Consider the following 24,280-nt stretch of genomic DNA (forward strand, 5'->3'; position numbering starts at 1 on the left):
ATTAATACTGTACAATGTATATTTAGTCTGTTAGAGATCTGGAAATATAATAATTAATAAAAATTATACAGTGCATTAACATTAAAACTAAAAAAACGAAACAAAGATTTTTTTTAAATTTCTTCATCTATCTATTCCATTATGAAATATTTTTTATTACGTATACCTTTTTTTTAGTATATAAATCATTTACAATGCAAATATTTGAACAAATCTTCTGTGATTGTTGTTTCATCCGGCCTCATTATTGAAAAGAAAATAGAAAAGAAATGGACTATAATACTCACCACAAGAAATATAGATAGATTTTCAAAATAAATAGACATAAGAAGAGGTTAATAATGTAGCCCTGAATGACGAATAAAGAAATGTGGTTGACTGGCAAGATAAATAAGAATCAAATAATGTAGATAGATTGTTAATAAAAAAACTGGAGACAAGAAGAGGGCTAAGAGTGCATCCCGGTCTAACACCGAGATCGAATAATGTAGATAGTTTGTTAATAAAAAAATAGGGAATAGAAATAGGCTAGTAATTCATCCTTACCTATTTTCCAAGATAGAATAATTGGATAAATTATTAATGAAAAATAGAGAAAAGAAGTGGGATAAGAGTGTCCCGTAACACCAGAATCAAGAAATGTATGTAGATCCTCATGAAAAATAGGGAAAAGCAATAGGCTAATAATTTATCCTTGCCTAACACTAAGATCGAAAATGGATAGATTGTTAATAAAATATAGAGAAAAGAAGAGGGCTAAGGGTGCATCCTTGTCTAACACCAAGATTGAATAATGTACATAGTTTGTTAATAAAAAAATAGGGAGTAGTAATAGGCTAGTAATTCATCCTTACCTATTTACCTAGATAGAATAATTGCAGAATGTTAATGGAAAATAGAGAAAAGACGTGGGCTAAGAGTGCATCCCTGTCTAACACCAAGATCGGATAATGTAGACAAATTGTTAATAAAAAATAGGGAGTAGTAATAGGCTAGTAATTCATTCTTACCTATTTACCAAGATAGAATAATTTGATAGATTGTTAATGAAAAATAGAGAAAAGAAGTGGGCTATGAGTATCCCACAAACCCGGGATCAAGAAATGTATGTAGATCCTCATTAAAAATAGAGAAAAGAAATAGGCTTATAATTCATCCTTGCCTGAACCAAGACCAAATAAGATTGTTAATAAAAATTGGTCAAAGAAATTAGCTAATAATTCATCTTTGCCTAACACCAATATTGAATAATGTAAATAGAATGTTAATAAAAACTAGGAAAAGAAATAGGCTAAAAATTCATCCATGCCTTACAACAAGATCGATAATGTAGATAGATTGTTAATAACAAATAGGGAAAAGAAGTGGCTAAGAGTATCCCCACAACACCAGGGTCAAGAAAAATAGGGAAAAGAAATAAGCCCCTGATTTACACTAGGATGAAATAATATTGATTCATTTTTAATAACAAAATAGAGAAAACAAGAAGGCTAAGTGTATTATAGGCAAACTTGTGACTGCCTATGTTCTAAATTAAATGTTGCCCATTTTTAATCATGATTGGAAGCTCGGTGGGCCCAATTTAGAGCATCACCCCGAGTTCTGTGGTCTTGACAGGGGTAAGTCCAAAAACATTGAAAATGGACTTAAATCAGTGTTCAATTTTGACCATCAGTTCTTCTAAATCAAGTGGCACTAGTCCAGCTTCTTTCAAACTGATAATCGTGAGGAAAAATTTGTGTGCATTCTTAATTTTAATGAGGTTAAAAAATTGTCTCACTTAGAACAATACATCTAAAAGATCATAATTATAACAATACTATTTTCCCTTGACTTTTTTTTTTGTCAGGATCCAAATTTTAAATTTTCTATCCTTCTAAAAATTAGCATTTTGGACATAGGCCATTTGTGAACCAAATGTATCAAATACATATGATGAAATTATATTTAAAAAAAAATAATAATAAGGCCAGGCGGTAATCCAAAAACACATGATCAAATTCCAAATCTTTGTATTGTTTTCTTAGAGTAACACTTCGTTAATGTTGTTTTTCTTGTTGCTTTTGGAGAGTGTGGAGGTGTATTACATCCTAAAAAATAACAAGGCAGTAAGAGTAAGAAAGAATAAAAAAGAAAATCGTGCTGTAAAGAAACCCAAGGGCAAGAATAAATGATAGCACTGCAAGTTTATTGCTCAGCGAGGAGTAACTCCTCCAAAAAATATATTACAATGCAGGAGCCATAGGATTTTCACAATGGAAGGAAATACATTCGAGATACATCTAAAACAAGCAGCTGATGTTCTATAAAAAAAAATAAAAAATAAAAAAAAATAACTTTATTATGCATTCAGAATTAAACTTTGGGTAACAGAATGACTATTTTTTGTTCGATCTTTAATTAGTCAAAGACAAAGCTTCGTAAAGCTGACTTCAATGATAACGTCTTTACACTAAGGTAAAAATAATATAATGTTATTTTGAAAAGATCCCATTGTTCTTTTCCATAGAGTAGAAGCTTCGACGTCCTGGACACTATTTTCTTTCTATTATCTTCATAGATACATCGTATGCAATGGCGTGACATTATTAAAAATGACGACATTCTGAAAAAAAAATTCAAAAGTTAAATAATTTTTTTAAAAATTTTATGAAGAAAATTCTCATATTTAAAGTTTAATGGTAGATTGTTTACTATTCCAAGCTCCTCGCATTTAAAAGTTCACAATGAAAGTCCCACCCTTGATTTGATAATTTCAAAGAGATTATTGAGAACAAGAAGAAATTGGAAAACACGTGCTCTGGTGGCTTGGAAATTTAAGATAGGATCTCATTTAGCACCATTAATTTAATATGTGGTGTTTACTGACCGTTAGTCAATGATCACTTGAGATCGTCCACCAGACCACATCTCACCATCTTTGAATAACCATTTATTCATTTCAAAAATAAATACTAATAACAAAGTAAAATTACATACTACGATTTCATTTTGGCATTTTTGTAGCGGTAGTTTTGGTTTATCACAAACTTTATTTTTCCCCTACATGATAATTTCCCTGTTAACTGATAGTTGTGGCGATGAACTAGATTATCGACCTGCTGGAAACATGAAGTCTTTTCAGAGGATCTTCGGAAGAGGTCAAACAGAGAAAACTTCCTTACGGTTTTCGCCGAGCTTTCGACAGTTTTATATTGTCATCTTCAGGGCCTGTTTTATTATTAAGGTTTAAAGTAAGATATTCAATTTTTGTTGTAATTATTGTTTTTTCATGTTTTAATTGTTTGTTTATATGATAATAAAACAGGCCCTGTAGATGACAGTATAAAACTGTCGAAAGCTCGGTGAAAACTGTAAGGAAGTTTTCTCTGTTTGACCTCTTCCGAAGATCCTCTGAAAAGACTTGATAGTTGTGGGTGGGTTCGAGTCCCACTCGTCCACTAATTTTCATGTCAACCTTCTCTACATCATATTAAAGACTAGTTTAGATAACTAATAAATAAATAATGAAAATTTATTAGTTCACGATTCATTTACATAGTTATTTAATGTTTTTTTACCACAAAGGGAAAAGTGCTAGGAAAATTTTAGATGTCTACAGTGATGATGGTTTAGGAGAAAGTTGGTAAGTGATTTGCTCAGTTCAAAAGCAGAAATTTGATTTGGAAAATGCAAAGCGCTCTGATCTTCTTTTGACTGATGAAAAATTCAAGCTTTTGTCTCAAACATCACAAGATATCAAAGAGAACATCATATAAGCATTTCAATGCAAATGAGGGCAATAAATGTGTTCCTGACAAGCTGACTGAATTCTCGCATCTCCATCTGTGATTCCATCCCAAAATGCAATTTAAGTAACTCATTTTTGAAAAGATTGATAGCTGGAGATAAAAATGGTTCTTTGAAATAATGTTCAGAGAAGAAAATTCTGGAGAAAAGCGACACACCGTTAACAACTCTAAAAGTCGGAATACATCCCACATTTAGTGGGATTGGAGGGAGTGCTTTATTACGAGCTTCTTCCGCCAAACTGTTGTTAATTCTAGTGTACTGCCCACAATTGGAGCAATTATAGACAACAATTGACCAAAAATTACTGGCTAATCAAAAGAGAATGGTTTCCCACCAGGACAATGCTCTCACCATCGTTTTGGAGATGAGCCAGAAAAAATGTTGAAGCTTGGCTGGGATTTGCTACCCAACACTGTATTCTCCTCTTAAAATTTTCACTTATTCTGAGTTCTGATCAAAGAGTTCTTTGCTCAAAAACCAGAGAGGTTCTAGGAGGAGGGAATTACAAAATTACATGGAAAATGGAAACAGGCAGTAGAACAAAAAGGTTTTGGAATTTACCATGGTAAAAAAAGCTACTGATGACTTATTTTACAACCCATTTACACAGCTATAATGCTACACAATTATTTAAAAAAAAAATTATATATAATTACCTATTTTCAGTTTTCAATGTATACTCAATTCCCCTGAGTAAATCGTTAGTTTTTAATAACAGTAACATTTCTTTGTTGACAAGACTAAGAGTTTGCATGATTTGAGCCAGAAGCAAAGGCACACCTCTTTGGAAAAGTTCTTTCTAAAAGTTAAAAAATAATTATTAATGTAAATTATTATATTTTGTAATGTGATTTTTTTTTTCACCTCTTTTTCAGTATATTTTGTCTCAACTATTCCACTATCAATCGCCTGCTTTGAACGGGCAGTGACCATGCATGCAAAAAAATCCGAGTAATTTCCAACCCCAAGAGCTGAACAATGTTTTTTTATTCCTTCCTGGTCTTTGTTAAGTATACTGATCCAGAGGCCTGCGTATTCCCGTCGTACAAAGTCACTTACAACCTTAAAAAATGTATTTATTAATCGAATCAATCATTTGTGATGTTTTCCTGAACATACGGCATATAATCCGTGATCGAGAAGTATAATTTTGACTGTTCCATCTTCCTTCTTGACTAGAATGTTCCCGGGATGGGGGTCGCTATGGACGAAGCCTTTTTTGAAAATCATGCTGGAATAGAGTTTCCCAAGCTTATCTGACACTTCGAACAAGTCAATTGACTCACGTCTCATGTAGTCAACATCGTTGACGTTCCCGCCTTCGACGAACTCCATCACAAGGACACGCTCTGTGCTCAAATCGTTGTACACGTCAGGAATCTTAAAACAAATCAAATCATAAAGCATACATTTAATTTAGAATCACTAGAAGTAATACCTTCAGCCAGTTAAAATGGGAATAAAGCGACTTGACTTTGCGGATGTTTTCAGCCTCCTGCTTGAAATTCAGTTCTTTCGGGATATTCTTCTTTGTCTCCGCCACAAGCCAGTTGAACTTGAAATCGGGGAAAACCCACGAGGCGATTTCAACAAGAACCTTCGGACCATATAGCAAGTCGTTAGTTCTGGAAAATTGTCCTCTCAGTTATTTTTAAAACTATTTAATAGACTTTTGACAAATCACCTCCATTGTTCTCATGTCGATTAAAGTGTTTTTTCTAACGTATCCGTGCTGCACCTTCACAGCGACTAAGCGCCCATCTTTCATTTTTGCTTTGTGCACTTGCGCCAATGATGCTGTGCCCAAAGGCTCTGGGCTAAATTCACTAAATAATTCCAATGGCTGAAAAAAATATACAACTTTATGTTAGCTAAGGGTGATTCAACTTTTAACACTTTAGCTATGAAAAATAGAGATTGAAAGCCATGTGGCTTTTAATAAATTTAGGGAGTAAAGATTGAAACCAACATAGAATTTAAAAATTACTATCACAACTATTTTACTAATGAAAGTTTAGGATAATTTAGTCATTCTAAAGTGCTCTATTACTTGAATCTATACTCAATCCTCTCTCAGCTCAACTTTCTTCTAAACTCAATCCTCATTCAGCCCAAACATCTTCTTGGCACAAATGTCTTCTAAACTTAATCCTAATTCAGTTCAAATGTCCTCTCAGCCCAATGGTCTTCTATGCTCAATCCCCTCTCACTCAAATGTTCTCCCAGCTCAACTACTCTTTATACTCAATCCTCTCTCAGCTCAAATGGCCTCTTGGCCCAATGGTCTGCTGTACTTAATCCTCTATCGGCTGTTTGAGTACTCAATCTTCTCTCAGCTCAACTTTCTTCTAAACTAAATCCCCTCTCAGCTCGACTGTCTTCTAAACTTAATCCTCATTCAGTTCAAATGTCCTCTTAGCTCAGGTGTTGCTATACTCAAACCTCTTACAGCTCATCTTTCTTGTATAGTCAATCCTACCACAGATAAACTTTCTTGTATACTCAATCCTCCCTCAGATCAATTTTCTTGTATACTCAATCCTCATTCAGCTCAACTGTCTGCTAGACTCAATCCTCTCTCAGTTCAACAGTCTTCTAAACTCAATCCTTATTCAGCTCAAATGTCTCTTGGCAACTGCCTCCTACACTCAAGCCTCTCTCACTTAAATGTTCTGTTCGCACAATATCCAAACACTAAATCCTCCCTTAGCCCAAATGTCCTCTCAGCCCAACTGCCTCTTATGGTCAATCCTCTCTCAACTGAACCTCAGCTTTAGCGCTCTTCACTCACTTATTCACTTGACTTTCAGGAGTCAACTCCTAACTTTCACAATTTAACAGCCTCTTTCTGATAACTTGACCCTCTAAATTAAATTGGCCATCACAACTTGACTGGTTATACTGTTTTTTCAGCTTTATTTTTACTTGCTCAAGCGAGATGAAGTCCTCTGTCAACCTAAGATCATGGATACCAACATTAAGTAATTATGTTACACATAGTTGAGATGGTAATGATCTAGGGATTCATGCTAGGACAGCAGTTGTCCCTCCATTCCAACCAACATCCTATTTGACTCTTATTTGCTTCTGAACTTCTCAGAACCACCATGAGTATTACTCTATTGACTCATCATACTGATCTTTTCATGAATATTTCTTCAAATTTCCTAATATGACAGATTTTTCTTGGATACCTAGCCTGAATTCTATCTCGTATTTCAACAGATTTACACAATCCTTTAAAATTTTAAAAATAATGAAATGGTTAAAACTGGTCTAGCCAGGTATAACTTGAGAAATTAAATTTGGGGGAAGGGGGGATTTCCTTATATAATTGTAGTGAACAGTGTAAAAAAAAAAAGTTACGTCTTGCTTGAGATCTTCTCTGATGACATGGTATATCTCACTTAAAGGGGAACTCGGTGCACTTTGGTGCAACACTTTTAGAGTGTCGGTATATTCGGCCGGAAGGAGGTAGTTCAAGGCACCTAAGTGTTGGCCTACTTTGACAAAAACACCTTTATTTGCGCAGCAAAGGTCGAGAAGGTGTTGTGCACCTTCAAGGTGAATCTGCAAACAACAGTATATTGTTAATTCCAATTAATTATTATATATATAACATTTTTTGTTGAGATGAAAAAGCTAGTGTCACAAGCGGGATTCAAACCCACGACGTTCGGCTCAACACGCTGCTACTCTAACCACTTGAGCTATTGAAACATCGAACCACTCGGACACCAACTCCTCATCTCAACCTACAACTGTTTGCATTTTCGCCATATTTTCAATTCGTCTCAACCAAAAACCATCGATAAAAAGTATAATTAATTTGAATAGTTAATATGGCCAATTATGACCACATACATTGCTAATGTTAATTATTGTAATATAAATTATGATGTTCGGCCTTTTTCTATGCTGAAAAATAAGTTTTTAACATAAAAACAAGATAAAAATAACCTTTGATTTGAAAGTACGATATTCTTCTGAGGATGGATCCAGGTCAGGGATGTTCAGCTTCACTTTGTACAGATACGCAATAGAACATGCCTGCAATTTTCAACGTTCAACACTGTTTTTTTGCAAGACTTACAATAAAAAGTATATTACCGTCTTGGCAGCGCGTCCAAATCTAACGAGGCCTACATTTTCTACGTCGGGCCTACTAGCAGTCACACTAGCAAGGCCGCCGAGTGCCAAACAGCCTAACATACCATATTTCAGCAGCTTCCTTGAACTCAAAGACCACATTTCTTCTTTGATACATTAGATCTTCACCTAAAAGAAATATTTAATTATACTATTAGAAATGTAAAACTGGCATTCAATTCAACATACTCAGCACAGAATTTTTTTTTAACTCTTCAAACACCATCTTGGTAAAGTTACAATTTGCAATGTCGGATAACCCATTTTTTTTTTCCAATAATGAAATTTTTTAATTAGTTCCACGAGATGGAGAATAAACTACAGTTGAGGTTGAAACTTCTCAGAATCGATAAGAACAGAGAATTACAATTTTATTTCTGGATTGTTTCCTGGTGTTAGATCTATTGGTTAAAAGTTAGCATATCTACAACTTCATCTAGGCAAAGCTATATTGAATATTTCACTAAATTCTGGTCAAATTGGTACTGGCCGGTGGAATCTCAACAATTTCAGTCACAGTAGAAGAGTACTAAACTACTAACGATGACGTTGATATAAAAGTGTAAGAATCGATAAAAAGACAGGAATGAAATTTAATTTTTGGATTGTCCACTAGTGTTTGTGGTGGAGTCAGCCAAAATTATCTTAGTGGTGAAATCACTTTGATGAGCTGTACTTTTAGTTTAAACGAGTAGTTTTGATAATAAACAAAAACAGTATATTTTGTTTTATCATTACAAAAAATCCTAGGCAAAAACTGCTGATTGACCAGTATTGACAAATTATAATCATTATAACAAATAATACTATTTTGTGGTTATCAATCAATATTTTAAATATATTGAAAACTAAATGAGTTTTATATTTAATTTTTGTAAAATAGTTACCTTTGTGCAACAGTAAAAAAAAGCTCACATGTCTCTCAGATACACAGAACATAGATGAAACGACAGATAGAAAGAAAAATAGTAAGAAAACGAAGCAGACACACAGCATATATATAAAAAGCAGAGAGAAAATAAAAACAAACATTCAGACATAGAAAGAAAAAATGAAGAAAACAAACAAGGAGACACACATCACAACTATAAATGACAAATTAAGAGAAAATACAAGCGAACAGACACACAGAAAAATGAAAGGGGACAACAAACAAGCAGACATGCACAACGATAAAATGACAGATCTCTCTCTCTCTCTCTCTCTCTCTCTCTCTCTCTCTCTCTCTCTGTCTTACACACACACATTCTCAGACACACTAAATAGATAAAGACAGATAGATAAAAGAAACAAACAAATAGACAGAGAAAAAGGAAACAAAATCAGACGCACAGCAGATAGCTAAAATAACAGATATAGACAGATAGAAAAAGAGGAAGAGAAACAGACACTAGCACATAGCTAAAATGACAAATATAGAGAAAAAAAGCAGACAGACATACAGATAGAAATTTCTCTCTCTCTCTCTCTCTCTCTCTCTCTCTCTCTCTCTCTCTCAGACACAAAGTAAATAGATAAAGACAGACATATAGAAAAAAAACCAGACAGGTGGAGAAAGAAAACAAAAGCAGATACACAGCACATAGCGAAAATAACAGATGTAGACAAAATAGAAATACATAGAGAGGAAGAGAAACAAGCAAACACACAACACAGAAAAATTATGTCTGTTGTGTCTGTCACTGCTTTGCCCTTCTTCCTTTTTACTATTTAACAAGGGCTAGGGTCTGTGTAAAGGCCTATAATTTTTTAAATCCTGCCTGCTGAGAGAGGAGGTACTACACCATCCGTTTTGAGAGATTTATTAATCTCTTAGCTTGCCTAGCGCTTTTATCCAGTGCTTGAGTTTTTATTTCTCAAGACAATTTTCCAGTTCCAACTTTAGCCCACATTCTGGCGCGCATAGTTGTGGTTCCAGTCCTGGAACCCATTTTAAAGTAACTTAAAGTTCTGTTTCCTTGGGCCTTTCGGCAATTTAGACATTCCCAGACTAGATGTCGTGTCGACTAGTCTGCAGGTAAAACATATGCATTAATGCCTTTGTACTGCTTTTATTTATTTATTTATTTATTTTAATCAACTCCTGTGTACAAGTTGGATTGCATGGACCTCAGCTTGGAAGATAGTTGGAATATCTCAGGCTGGAAACTAAGCCTTTCTTCCAAAGATGTCTGTTATCTATGACCACTTAGAAGGGTCTGTCAAAGTTGAGTTTATTTTGGGTTTCTATGTGTAGTGTTTTTAGCCACCATACTAGAGCTTCATATGTCACCAGAGTATGGTTAGTAGTGCCTTGTTCTTATGTAGAATGTAGCCTATATGTTTTCTTGATTTGGCCTTGGGGGGGGGGGGCACAGTAGCCAAGTGATCAGCATAGCTAGACTCTCAGCTTGTAGATGCACCATCGCCCCTGGTCACTACTATTTCCAAATAGTCCAGTCATTATGGGAGGACCATTATGACAAAAAACACTACTTTTCAAAGCCAACAATTGTTAATCTTGTTGTCTGATAAAAATGAGCAGAAATCAGATGAAAAATGTGACTTTTCAGATAAAGTAAACTATTGTCTGGTGTTACAAGGAGTGAAAGCTAGACTAGACCCAACAAATCCCAGGCTCATGCTCATACAATCTAACTTTGCACATGAAGTTAATGAAGAAAATAAAAGGTGCATAGATCAATATACTTCAGAAAGTCAGGCAGATCTAAAAGCACTAAATGCTTATGTTTTTAGCTCCAAACTAGTTTGGGAATGCTTACATTGCTTAATGGCCCTAGGAAATGGAGGACAACGATCATCATTAGAAACCTGTCTTTTTGACATGATAGTCCATTTAGGTTATTTTGTGTTCCAATGTTACTGTGCGCTTTGGCTTATGTCGATAACTCAGTGCTTATTTTTTGTTATTGCTTGATTTTAAGTTTAATAATAATTTTATGAAGAAGCGTTAAAATCTGATTGAAGTAGTCAAGGTAATTGTTTTAATTTATCATTACAAAGGGCAAAATTTCCCTCAGTTTTTAATTTGATCTAAATAAGCAGCAGGCAAGTTTGCAGGTTAAACATTTTCATATTATATCAAGCAAATTATAAAATCAGAGATTCACCCATCATGCAATTATTTGACTTTTTTTGTTAAGTCCTGCATACAAAGTTGGATTGAACCTCAACTTCGAGATTGTTGGGACTTAACTTTCACCTATCTCCTTACAACACTAGACAACAGTTTATTTTCTGTAAAAAGTCACATTTTTCCAATTAAATTAAGTACTCTAGCAGACTAATGGATAGTGAATGAAATGACCTCAGAGAAGATTGTACTGCGCTGAGGAAGGAAAAACATACATGATTAATTTGTTTTTGCATTAATGCTTTGAAGAAAATAAATGCTGTTGCAAATGTATTATGGCTATTTATTAACTTATTTAAGCTTTTTTAAGCATTCACACTCATGGTTGTTGTTTTGTTACATTGTGCTGATTAATCATCTTGCAAATTATTAAAAAAAAAGTATATGTTTAGTTAAAGATGGGCGATTTTGAAGAATATTAAATGATAAATGTATGGTTTTTGAATCTTATTAATTTGATAAGTTTTTTAGATGTAGATTATAATCTTCAGAATCATCTCTTATGTTGGGACTTTGGGAGTGTGACTAGCGCCACGAGCGGCGAAGTCCCTTTGCTGGAAATCCAATGGATGGCCAATACTTTCGGCTTGGTACTTAGTTGATGATGATGATGATGACAGATCGGGAAGACATGGAGTGAGGCAGGTTCGCCGATTCGTGATATTTTCCAGTATTTTCCAGGCCGAGAGATTTTCCATCGGGCATCCGACAAGAAAGTGGCGTCCCTTTTCCAACGGCCGTCTCCCGGCTTTGACGAATCTGTTTCCAACCGGAGCGGACCTGGCGGTCCGACTGAATCCGGGTCGCGGACGAGCTTTTTATTATTGTAAAATATTCTTTTTAAAGAAAGCTTTCGCCTTTTCCCCGTCCGTGGATTCCTGTTTTCTCAAGGAAAATGAACCATTCTTGAAAAGAATATTTCTTGGTATGTGGACCATTTTGGCTTTATAGGCACATAAGTATGCTTCACACGCTCCTTTGCCTGCTTGACTTTCATCCTGAAATTCACACGCTTGAAATCGACCTTTTTTGCACGCATTTTCTTAGCAAAAAACTTTCATAAAAAACTACTCTGAAAAATTTGACACGTTGTACATAAAATTTTAATATATTTCAGTTAGTAATAAAAATACACCAGGTACTCCAGAAAGACCTGTATTTTTTGTTGTGCCAAAATAAGACAAAAAAAAAGGGTAAAATAATTTTAAGTGGTCTCTGAAACTCTGTGTGCTTAATGCTAAGCAATACGTATCATTCAGTGTATGAATTTATTACTTTTTATGCTCTGGAAGGTACGGTTTCAAGAATGCAATAAACTAGAGAGATATATTCATAAACATTTATTGTTACACTGGCCTGTCTTAATATGGTAACGAACAAATCAAACAATCAAGCAAGACAGTCACAATCCTGTAGATTTATTGGTCGGGGTGTAATGTACTGCGCCCTTTAAGAACTAAGCCCCTGTTCTGTTCCTAAAGCACACCGGTGAGTCCTATTTCATCAAGGAACGTGATTAGTATGCCTGGTGTCAGTGGTTGAATCTCTTCTATAGTCACATTGCACATCCCAAAGCACTTCCTCCTGTGGGAAAGTGTAGTACCACAGTGTTGGGTTATACCAATCTTCCTTAAATGTCTGTTTGCAGTATCTTGTTAGGATTCTCAGTTTTTCCTGTGCCTTTTGATAATTCTGTAACTTCTTTCCTTCCGAAATTTGTTAGGTGGTTCTTGGATTGTTTGTGTCCAATGAGTGAATTCCATTGTTCCTTCATTTTCTTTTTGTCCTTTGTATGAGGTACTCATTGATAGTGTGGGTTCCTATGCCACAGAAGGGTTTGGGTCCTATCAGCAATGCCTGCTTTCTTGTTGTTTTTTACTCCCACATGTCCTGGGAACCAGCAGAGGCTGATTGTTCCGCGTATCTAATATGTTTAATTTGGTTTTGCAGTCCAACACCATCTTTGACCTAATGATGTTTGAGCTTAGCGCTTTGATGGCTGCTTGGCTATCTGATATGATCTTGTTTTTGTTCCCTTTAGTCAAGTTGAATCGAGCACATCTTTCGATTGCCTAGACCTCAGCTTGGAACATACTACTATAGATAGGTGTACTTTCCCATAGTATTTGGTTCCAGGACCGAATATTTGGATGTTTTGATTAAATTCAAACATCGTGTTCATGCCGTCCCTTGAAGCCGTGAGTATCGGATGGTAAGGAAATGGGAGATTCAGAAATTATTGCAAACGTCAGATAGAAGGAACACGCTGATGGTTAATGAAGAGAGTGAACAGAAGAAATTGGGAAAATTTGAGATCTATTTAACAATGTAATGAAATTATAAACTGATCCTTTGATATCAATATTGAAAGGTTTTTCAAGCATCATGATCTACGGAATCGGATGGGTTCCTACGCCACAGAAGGGTTCGGGTCTTAGCGGTACAGCAGCCCCTTACCTTGCAAGGGTGTCCTCTTTCTCTTTACCTTCTACTACCATGTGTCCTGGGACCCAGCAGAGGCTGACCTTGTTCTGCGTACCTAATATGTTTAATTTGGTTTTGCAGTTCTGCATCATTCTTGAACTAATGATATTTGAACTGATGTTGTATTGGATCTTCTTGAGGTCTACATCTACAGGTGAATAAAGAACGTCACTATTGGGTTTCACCAAGCTTTCGGCGAATGTTCCGCCATCTTCAGGGCCTAATGTAGATTCATTTTCACCTTCATTTTAAAAAACCAACAAACATGTGCCATAAATTTAATTGTTCTAAAAACTGGGTAAAGTACGTAATTTTATTTTTATAATGTATGTATATATGATGTGTACTTCATGGTATCACTTGGTTCATGTAACTTTTTGTTTTCAATAAATTAGGCCCTGAACATGGCGGAACATTCGCCGAAAGCTTGGTGAAACCCAATAGTGATGTTCTTTATTCACCTGTAGAATGACCTCAAGAAGATCCAATACAACATCAGTTTAAACTACGGAGGTCGATCAATGTCAACTAGAATAATGATATTTGAGCATATTGCAGCTTGGCTATCTGACATGATAGCTCTGTTCTTGTTTTTGTACACTTTATTCAGGTTGAATTGAGTACGATTGCATGGACTTTAGCTTGGTAGATAATGGTGCGTTTTCCCAGGGGGTTTTGAGTATTTGGTTCCAGGACCAATCATACCCCTGAAAATTCTTGTGTTCTCGATCCATCTGTGTACAAAAAGATGGTGCCATTCTTAAACGAGGTGTTTTCCTCTTGTTCTCATTCTTTTTTGGTACTTAGGTTTATTTAGAAGGTTAAATTCAAACATCCTGTTCTTGTCGTCTCTTGGAGCCATGAATATCGGATGGACCTTCATTATTTTGTTGGTGTCTCTCCATTTTAGTTTTATTCCTTGTTTCTCTTTACTGATACTAATAATAGTTTTCTGTGCTGTCCTCATTATCATGTGGTGCCAAAACCCTAAGGCCTTTTTCACATAGAGGCGATTGGTATCGAGGAGACCATGTAACCATGTGAGACAGATATGGTCATTCAGACGGGGACCAATATGAGTGATTTTTAATCGCTTGGGATGTTTGGTTGCTTGGTACTTTTTCAGTACGAAGGCGACTAACGAGTCATTGCGCAACATGATGTCATTTACACAGTTGATAATGTATCGAGCAGTTCACTCCGTCTGAATTTTGTTTGCATAAGCCTTTGAAACTTACAAAAATGGATAGAAGTGACATTTTGCTTAAAGACAAACGAATTTCATTAGTTTAAACATATACCACGGTTTGGAATAACAGTGACCATGATTATGTGAATAAAGTTAAAATAGAAAATGCATGCCGAAATGTGGATGAACAATCCTGGCCCTGAGGACTGACTGAAAGAGGAACCTAGGCAAACAGTTAAAGCCATGCTTTCACAAATTTTTAACAAATATTTTTTTAAAAATTTTCTTTAGCTTGGATGTTTTGCCTTGGCAATCGTGTAACTTTTGATTTTGATTATGAAATGATAAGTTGGTCAACATGGAAATGTACAAAGAATGAAGTGCTTTATTTCCTCTCTTTTTATAAAAAACACACACACAATTATAACATACAATAATTTTGATTGAGTTGTTACAAAAAGTTGATTATTTCAGTGTTGTTTTATTATATTAGACAGTTTTTGTTTCTGCAGGTGAAGTAAGGTGAAGAAAGCTATGTGGTGTAAGAATTATGTATGGTATTTCGGATATAGACATGAAACCGGCGATGGAGGCAACGGAATCCTTGAAATCGCTGAATGAAAACAGCACAAAAACAAAGCGTTCGCGATCACACAACCACAGATCTTCTCATCGGAGTTATTCGCATAAGAACTCAAGGTAATTTAATCACCATCACACATTTTGTTTGTAAATATTGTCTAATATGTTGTTTCTAGGAACAGGGAAGACGAAAACATGGCACCTTTCCAAACAGCTGTCACAGTCGATGAGACGAGGAACGGCCAAGAGGTTATCGAGGTACAAATCCTCCCTCAGGACGACAATTGGGGCGAAAACACGACCGCAGTCACTGGCAATACTTCAGACCAGTCAGGCTCGGTCGAAGAGGTCAACTTATGGCCTAGCGAGCCTGATGCGGGCATCGGCTTCACCTGTAGTCGCTATGTCAGCACAGCTATAGCAATTCTGCTCTCATTTGTCGCTTTCGTCAGTCCTATTCTTATGCTTATACTTCCAAAGATTGGTACTTTTCATTTTTAATTTTGACACCTTTTAACTGAATTTTAAATTTTGCTGTTTTTTTTTCTTGAATATTATTTAATTTTTTGTTTAAGGGTTTTTTCCTTCCCTTGGTGCGAGCCTGAGTGCTGCTGAGAGGGCGCAATTGCTTTCTTGTGGCGCTGAATGCAAAGGTCTTTTGGTTTCGCTCTGCTTCAAATTATTGCTTCTAGCAGCTGGCGCTTGGGCGGTGTTCTTAAGAAAGTCGAGAGCAACATTGCCTTGTATATTCATGTTCCGCGCAGCAGTATTGCTTCTAGTATTTATATGTTGCTTTACTTACTGGCTGTTTTACATTGTGCAAATCACTGAAGGTATTTTTTCTTTTGTCTATTTTTTTTTTTTCTTCGATTTACATACAACACTCACAAAAGAAATTTTTCAGGTGCGAGGGAATCGGTGACGAGTAAAGAATCATTAGAGTACAGAGCTTTAGTGGCTTATGCGGCTAGTTTAACTGATACTTTACTGTTTATTCATTATTTGGCAGTCATTTTAATTGAAATTAGGCATTTACAACCGTCTTATTATGTCAAGGTAAGTAAAAACATGATTGACAAATGACCTTAAATAATTTACTTTATCGATTTTAGATTGTAAGAAGCCCGGATGGAGAAAGCAAATCTTATGCGATAGGCCAGTTAAGCATTCAAAGAGCTGCTGTGTGGATATTAGACAAGTATTATACCGAATTTCAAATCTACAATCCTTACCTGGAGAGGATACCTGTGTCTAAATCCAGGAAGCCGACATCTAGTTTCAAATACTATGAGGTCGATGGCGTCAACACTTCCACATTACAGGTAACATAATCTAAAACAAAAATAATTTATATAAAAAATTAATAGTTTTTAAAAATAATATGATTTATTGGGTCGGTGTAAAATCAATGCAGGTTTTGAAAATTTGTTTTATTTTTGTAATTGCTTGTCATGTAAACAAAGCTCAATCTGAAATCTTATTTATGGATTATAATAAATACTTTTAAATGTTTTATTTTTATTTATCAATTAAGGTTTTGGTTGAGATAAAAAGTCAGTGTCACGAGCGGGATTCGAACCCACGACCTTTGGCTAAATACACTGCTGCTCTACCACTTGAGCTATCATACTTCGATCCACTCGGACACTAACTTCCCACCCAACCCCACCTTTTGAATTTTTCCTCCTTTTTGCCATTTTTCAAATGTCGTCTAATCGGATTGGATTCTCGGCGACAAATGAAATGGCCACGGAGAGCTTTAGTGAAGTTTACTTCATTTTGCTTATTATATTTTATTTGTTCGTGGTCCGCTTGACCAAATAAATTCTTTTCAATTAAGTAAGGTTTTGGTTGAGATAAAAATGGCAAAAAGGAGATGGGGTTGAGATGGGAAGTTGATGTCTGAGTGGATCAAGGATACCTCAAGTGGTAGAGCAGCGGCGTATTTAGTCGTGGGTTTGAATCCCGCTTGTGACACTGACTTTTTTATCTCAACCAAAACCTTAATTAATTGAAAAGAATTTATTTGGTCAAGCGGACCACGAAACCTAATAAATTTTTTGTTTATATTGAATTTTATAAGAGTGAGGAAATGCGAAATAAATATGTCCAGATTAGATTTTCCTCAAATTTATTTGTACGATTTTAAACTTGGACAAAATGCGGCCCAAACCGTGCGCAACATCAATACAGTTTTGGGGGAGGAAGGCATTAGCGAATCCTCGGTGCAGCGATGGTTTCAGAGATTTCGATCTCGAAGACATGGAAGGTGTGGTAGGCCTTCGGTTATGGACGACAACCAACTCAATACATTGAGTGAAGAAATTCATCTAAAACAACAGGAAATTGCAGAAGAGCTTAGTGTTGACCGCTCAACCGTTCTTCACTGTCTGTAGCAAATGGGTAAAGCAAAGAAGCTCGACAAATGGGTACTGCAAAAACTAACCGAAGCCCAAAGAAATTGACGCTTTGAAATTTGCACGTCTCTTTCCCCATTAAAATGATCCATTTCTCAATTGAATCATCATGGGTGATGAGAAATGGATTATGCACAATAACAGGAGGTACAGGTCAAGGATGAAGTGCCTAAACACTTTTCGAAGCCTAATCTACACCCAAAAAAGGTTATGTGACTATTTGGTGCTGTATAGCTGGGGTTGTTAATTATTATTTTCTGAATTATGGTGGAACTATCAGAGAGAAATATTGCCAAGAAATTGATAAAAATGCACGGGAAACTGCAACGTCACATAGGCATTCACATTAATGCCAGGCCACATGTTGCAATGCCTGCCAACCCTGCGGAAACTTAAGGACTTGGGGTATGAAAGCTTACAGCACCCTCCTTATACTCCCGACCTCTTGCCTACAGACTTCCACTTTTTTAGGCATTTTGATCACTTCTTGAGGTATAAAATTTTTAGAGAACGCGTGAAGCTTAAAATGCCTTCCGAGATTTTATTACGAGAGAAGTCAGCAGAATAAAATTGTTTATTACACATTGGCAAAGTTGTTCAGATTGTGATGGAAAATATTTCGAATAAATTTTCTTTATTTTATAAAGATTAAAAATAGTTGCCTGCTGCCTTTTCAAAACCTGTATTATTTTTGTACTAGCCCAATAATTATTATTGTCATTTGTTTAGAAGAAAATTTCAGTATTGAAAATCGCAAAAATTTCTTTCTATCACTCGTTTCAGAACCAGAATAGAAGCGTTACTAATTCCCATGCCCGGAGAAGAGACTCGAGTCACAATGAGCGTTTTTATGAGGAGCACGATTATGAGCGTAGAGTGAAGAAACGACGTGCGAGGCTAATAACGGCTGCCGAAGAAGCGTTTACGCATATCAAGCGGCTGCACCATGAGCCGGGTGAGCATTTTTTTTTCCCATTCTGAAACATGTAAAAACATGCTAACGGTGATTTTTTCAGTCAACTATGTTCCCAACCATACAAGGCATCACAACTTGGAATGTGAGATTTATTTTATTCTACTGGTTGAAGCACTGTTTTTTGTAATCACTTGAAAGCATTTTAGAAATTGCTGTAGATTAGCACCTTTTCAGCCTGTTGAATACATTATTAAACTGTTAAATTGTGTAAAACGTGACGCATAAAAAAAAAAAAAAAAAAAGAGAGAGAGAGACAAGATTGACAAAATAACAACATAGACCGACTGCCAAATCTCTGAAAGAAGACAGTGTGATCAGATACCAAGCTACACTGAGAGGCAAAAAAGTAGCCACCCTTCATATTTTTAATTATTTGTTAGACAATCCTCTATTGATTATCTTACAACAATATTTCGTCCATTTTAAAGGATATATCATTTTTAAGTTTCAAATTTGTTTGAGTGATGGTTTTAAGTGAAACAGATTAGGTAATATTGTTGGAAGATGGAAGAAATCAAGCGTATGTGGCCAGGGTGCTTTTAACATTCCAAGAACAACTGTCTGAAGGGTCTAACGCCACTACCAAGATACTGTAGGTTACTCGAGAATACATCGATCAGGTTGCCATTGTGTCACATTTCAGAGAGAGATCAAGCAACGACTTCAACAAGTTAGAAATGTTAAAGTTAGTAAGGTGAAGACTTAAGGTGGCCATTCTCAATTGCTACAAATGGAACTGCGCCAAGCCATATAGCTCCATTTGGAGTGCCTGAAATTTGAGGGGGCATTTACGACCGCTCCACAGCCAGTCGCTCTGAATGTCATCTAGTGAATTACCTTCTCAAAATGGATGACGATCTATTGTGCTACGCTGCTGTTTGTTTATACATTAAAAGCAAAAAACCAAAGAGGAAATGGTGTAAGAAGTGGCTCCTGAACGAAAGCTGTAATACACACATCAATTTGATGAAAGATCTTTCCCTTGAACCCCCTGATTGGAGGAACTATTTAAGGATGGATGAAACGTCTTATTTATTCATTACATTTAATGTTCTATTGACCAAATTACTTCTTTCAATTAATTAATTTTTTTTTGTAAGGTTTTAGTTGAAATGAAAAAGCTAGTGCCATGAGCGGGATTTGAATCCATAACCTTCGGATAAAAATGTCACTGCTCTACCACTTGAGCTATTGTAACTTAGATCCTCTCGGACACCAAAAAATGGCAAAAAGAGGGAAAATTCGAAAGGTTGTAGGCTGAGATGGGAAGTTGGTGTCCGAGTGGATTGAACTATTGAAGTCACAATAGCTCAAGTGGTAGATCAGCGCGTATTTAGCCAAATGTCATGGACTCGAATCCCCTCGTGACACTATTTTTTTATTTCAACAAAACCTTACANCTCTCCGTTTGGACTGCTAGGAGCGGTCGTGAATGGCCACCTTTAAAAGCTGGATTATGTGTGACAAGGCCTGTACTTGTCCAGGAAAGGCACAGAATTGCTCGGTTAAGTTTTCCAAGAAATTGTATCAAACGGTCAGAGCAAGATTGGACTAAAATCTTCTTTTTGGAAGAGTCAGGGTTTTTGTTTGAAGTCTTCTGACGGCAAGAGAGTGGTTGCATAAAGGTGGCTCTAGACCTGCGGTATTCACCAAATGCCGATTGCCACTGAATATTTGCCAAAAAATGCTCCTACTTACATACACACAAAGGCTTGTACAATCACCTGGTTTGTGTGGGAACAGCGAATATTTGCTAAGTGCGGTGCGAGTCCTCAACTTACTACCAATTGTGATAGACAACGGTTACTGTGTTATGTATTGGCTACAAACTCAGTCACAAATCAGTGCTGTTGCCATATTTAGCGTCCTAATGCTCTGAGATCACACTACCAGGCCTCCTTTTGGCTGGCATTTCCAGTCTCTCGGAATTGGGCTAAAGCCTGGAACACCACGCTCTGAGAAACGCCAACTGCCTCAGCGATATCCACTTGCCAGTGACCTCGATGACTCATTCTTACAATAATATTGCGAACTTCTGGTTCAGAATGATGTCTTTCCATGGTTAAAGAGAATACAACTGGATTAAAATTGAGAAAAGACAAGAAAAGGTGTTTGTTTCCAAAATGAGTAATCATCATGTTTACTAGTCTTAAGTAAATAAAAAATGAGTATTAACAAATTTTTCGTTTTTGGTTTGTATTTTCTTTTTGTTTTATCCAACTAACAAGAAGGATTAAAATTGAGAAAGATGAGAAAAGTGTTTGTTTCCAAAATGAATATTCTTCATGTTTACTATTCTTAAGTAAATAAAAAATGAAGATTAACAAATTTTTTGTTTTTGGTTTTTGTTTTCTATTTTGCTTTATCCAAATAACAAGAAGGATTAAAATTGAGAAAAGACAAGAAAAGTGTTTGTATCCAAAATGAGTATTCTTCATGTTTACTATTCATAAGTAAATAAAAAATGAGTATTAACAAATTTTTTGTTTTTGGTTTGTATTTTCTATTTTGTTTTATCCAACTAACAAGAATATATTGGTGAATTTAATTAAAATTAATAGAATAAGAATAAATTACAAATATCCTTATCATTTTTGCACAATTTATTTATTTATTTAGATGAATGTTCTTTGGTGTGATAATGTCAAAATGCAAGGTTTTTATTTTTTAATATTTTTTTATTTTATTTCTGTTATTTTCACAATTTGTTTTGTGGTGCTTCAAATAATATAAATTGTTAGTATGCATTTAAATAATAAAAAAAAAATTCATTGTGTGATTTTAGCACCAGGGTTGCCAATGGACTCTCACGAAGCGGCACAAGCTGTATTTCCATCTTTGGCAAGAGCTTTACAGAAGTACCTTCGCGTGACAAGGCAGCAGCCTAGGCATAGTGTAGACTCGATTCTTCAGCATTTGGCGCAGTGCCTTAGCCACGACCTTTCCCCCAGGGCTTTCCTCGAGCGCTTTCTCCAGCCAGCTCCCGTCCTTCAGGTATTTGTTTTTTTATTATTCAACCATTAAAAAAATAATATATTTTATTTTTTTTTAAATTTGAAGAACGAAAAGGAACAGAAAGAAGTACAATCTTGGTCTCTCATCTGTGACGAGGCTCTTTCTCAGCCTGTGAAACCCGGCACAGTTTTCCAACTGCGCCAAAACGATGTCTCGCTCTTTTGCTCTATTCACATGCTCCCGCATTTTAACATTACAGAGGAGGTGATCGACCCAGCCAGCAACAGGTTTGTACTCAGGCTAAATTCAGAGACGTCAGTCTGACCTAAAGCGAACGACTGTCATACGAGGTTTATATGACAGCTAGTTTAATATGTGATAATTATAATACTCAATGTACTAAGCACATCTCATACTCGGAAGGCATTTTGGGGAAAACTACTTTTAGCTACTGTTCTTTAGACAAATTAACTCTTTCCTAGAGGTGCCTGAGATTACTTAGTTGATTTTTTATGTGTGTATGTAAATATTCTGTGTAGTGATAATTTAAAACTTAAGGCAACATTATTAAAGTAGGTTATTGTGTTCTTTGGGAGCTGTTAATTGAAAAAATTAGACTTTTTCCTACAATATTATGAAAAATCAAAAATTTATTTTAACTGGGAATCATCCAAAATATTCTGGAGGAAGCGAGAAAATTGAATTTGTATTCATTCCTGCCTGAAGAGAAGACTTTTGTTAACAACAATAAACCTTTCAGGCTTTGCACCAAAAATTTTTTTAAATTAACAAAAAAAATCAATATTGAAAATTGCTGTTTATTATCAGCAGATTAGTGAAAAATTATTTATTTGCTGGATTTATTTAGTGGGGCAATAAAGAAATGTGGCGCTTGAAAATGGGTCCCCGGGGGGTAAAAAATTTCAAATTTTTATTCCAGTCGGAGAAAGTTATGGTCTTGTACAGAATAATAATAATTGCCGTTATTTTTTAAATAAATATTTGATTGATGCTGATAAATAAATTGACAACAAAATTGAATATAACCGTATGGTTTTGTGGTCTAATAAACCGCCCTATCTATTTTAGTTTTAAATTTTAACATAATTAATTATGAATAAAAGTTCATAATTTAATGATTTGAGATTAAAACTTGATTTTTATGACCAGATCATGCTGTTTTATTGCTGTGGATAAACAGAAACAGTTAATTTTTTACCATATTGCCACAAAACTATATAGCAGTTTCTTTGGTGTAATAAACAGGAAGACCCTTCTTTGCATAAGACTGAATTAGCTGTAAGTTCAGCTTTTTCAGTATTGTGAAGCAGGGTGTTGGCTGTAATTTTTTAAAACTGTCTTTTTTCTTTTTCTCCTGGCATATCCGGTTCTGTCCATTAGGGTCACGAGGGCTGGCGTGGAGGATAAACTGTCTGTGATGGAGAAGTGTCTTATCTTAGAGTCGAGCTCTGAGAAGCTGCGACACTGACCTGCAGCAGTAACCTCTTGCTCTCCTCGTCGTATGCATTTATGGACAGTTGGTATTTGCACCGTTGTTCGAGCACTTCCCCCCTTTTAATATGTTGGTTGTAACACTGTTGATTGTTTTAAATGTATCCCTCATTTCCAGTGTTGACCCAACGTACCTTTTTTTATAGATAATTTCCGACACCTATTTAGAGTAGCCCTTTTCTTTTTTTATACCCCTTTAATTCCAGCATGTTATTAAGTTTTATATTTTGATCGTTTCTTCTTTTAGTTTTTATTTTAAAATCTATTCAGATGAGAAAACTAATTTAGTACCTTCTTTTTTTTTAAATAGTAGATTTTTCTTAGAGATCACAGGACAAAAATTATTAACCAGGTATGAAATGCCTTTAATCAATCACAATAAATAATAAATAATAAATTGAATATAATATCGTATTATTACAATTATCAAAGTTTTGCAAATTGTGAGAAAATATTTTTTAATGCATGAATAAAAGACTGTTGGTTTGGATATTAAATATTTAAGATGAAAATATTGCCTTTGTATAACTGGCAGCTTAGTATTCGCATTGTAAATGCTATAAAACAAAATTATTTATTTTTATTTTATTAATCAAATACGCAATTTTCTCTTTGTACATATTTACACGTTATTATTATTTTTTATAGTGTAAATAATTTTATATCAATGATAATTATTGAAAATAATTACAAACAAAGACAAAAAACTTAAAACATTCCAACAAAGACTTAATATTTATTAAATTATCGAACAAGAAGAAAGTGCCATTAAGCATGAATTCTTAAGCACAAGCAATTTTTAAAAAAAGTTGCTCTGAAAAATTTTTTTTTTGGTTGGGTTTCTAACCAACACTATTTTAAAATAGTACTTAAAAAACACAATTTAATAGAAATCAATTTTATGATAATCACAAACTTTGTACCTGAAAAAAGTTATTCAGAAATTTAAAAATCAGCACATTTTAGACATAAAAAATCATATACTTCATATAAAGTATAAATATACCAGTGCCAAAACCTGGAACATTAGTGCAATGATGGTATATTAAAAAAATTAAACCAAAGATTATATAAAAAAAAAATAAAAAAAT

The 24,280-nt window shown here is 35.1% G+C and overlaps 2 protein-coding genes across 7 annotated transcripts; one reads left to right on the top strand and one right to left on the bottom strand.

Moving 5' to 3' along the window:
• Positions 1-2,167: 2,167 nt before the first annotated feature.
• LOC106661199 (uncharacterized aarF domain-containing protein kinase 1) lies at positions 2,168-8,479 on the bottom strand. Its single transcript, XM_014384452.2, has 10 exons — positions 8,131-8,479; positions 7,903-8,070; positions 7,753-7,842; positions 7,159-7,362; positions 5,477-5,635; positions 5,231-5,389; positions 4,912-5,172; positions 4,657-4,854; positions 4,449-4,591; positions 2,168-2,605 (listed from the first exon to the last, which is right to left on the bottom strand). Exons 2-10 carry the CDS (start codon positions 8,041-8,043, stop codon positions 2,401-2,403), a joined length of 1,560 nt encoding a protein of 519 aa, XP_014239938.1. The 5' UTR covers positions 8,044-8,070; positions 8,131-8,479; the 3' UTR covers positions 2,168-2,400.
• Positions 8,480-11,412: 2,933 nt separating this feature from the next.
• LOC106661209 (vang-like protein 2) lies at positions 11,413-24,036 on the top strand. Of its 6 annotated transcripts, none has more exons than XM_014384468.2 (11): positions 11,413-11,999; positions 15,260-15,446; positions 15,506-15,813; positions 15,905-16,162; positions 16,234-16,385; positions 16,442-16,651; positions 18,530-18,701; positions 18,763-18,804; positions 21,508-21,716; positions 21,783-21,964; positions 23,079-24,036. In XM_014384468.2, the coding sequence occupies exons 2-11, from the start codon at positions 15,298-15,300 to the stop codon at positions 23,164-23,166; spliced, it is 1,770 nt and encodes a 589-aa protein (XP_014239954.1). In that variant the 5' UTR covers positions 11,413-11,999; positions 15,260-15,297; the 3' UTR covers positions 23,167-24,036. The 6 variants fall into 6 exon arrangements, with proteins under 6 accessions (XP_014239954.1, XP_024081548.1, XP_024081549.1 ...); XM_024225780.1 differs by having other exon boundaries at positions 11,413-11,719; XM_024225781.1 differs by having other exon boundaries at positions 11,413-11,715.
• Positions 24,037-24,280: the final 244 nt, after the last annotated feature.

This window comes from Cimex lectularius, unplaced genomic scaffold (assembly GCF_000648675.2).
Source record: "Cimex lectularius strain Harlan isolate CLEC.00 unplaced genomic scaffold, Clec_2.1 scaffold47, whole genome shotgun sequence".
NCBI classification, from domain to species: domain Eukaryota; kingdom Metazoa; phylum Arthropoda; class Insecta; order Hemiptera; family Cimicidae; genus Cimex; species Cimex lectularius.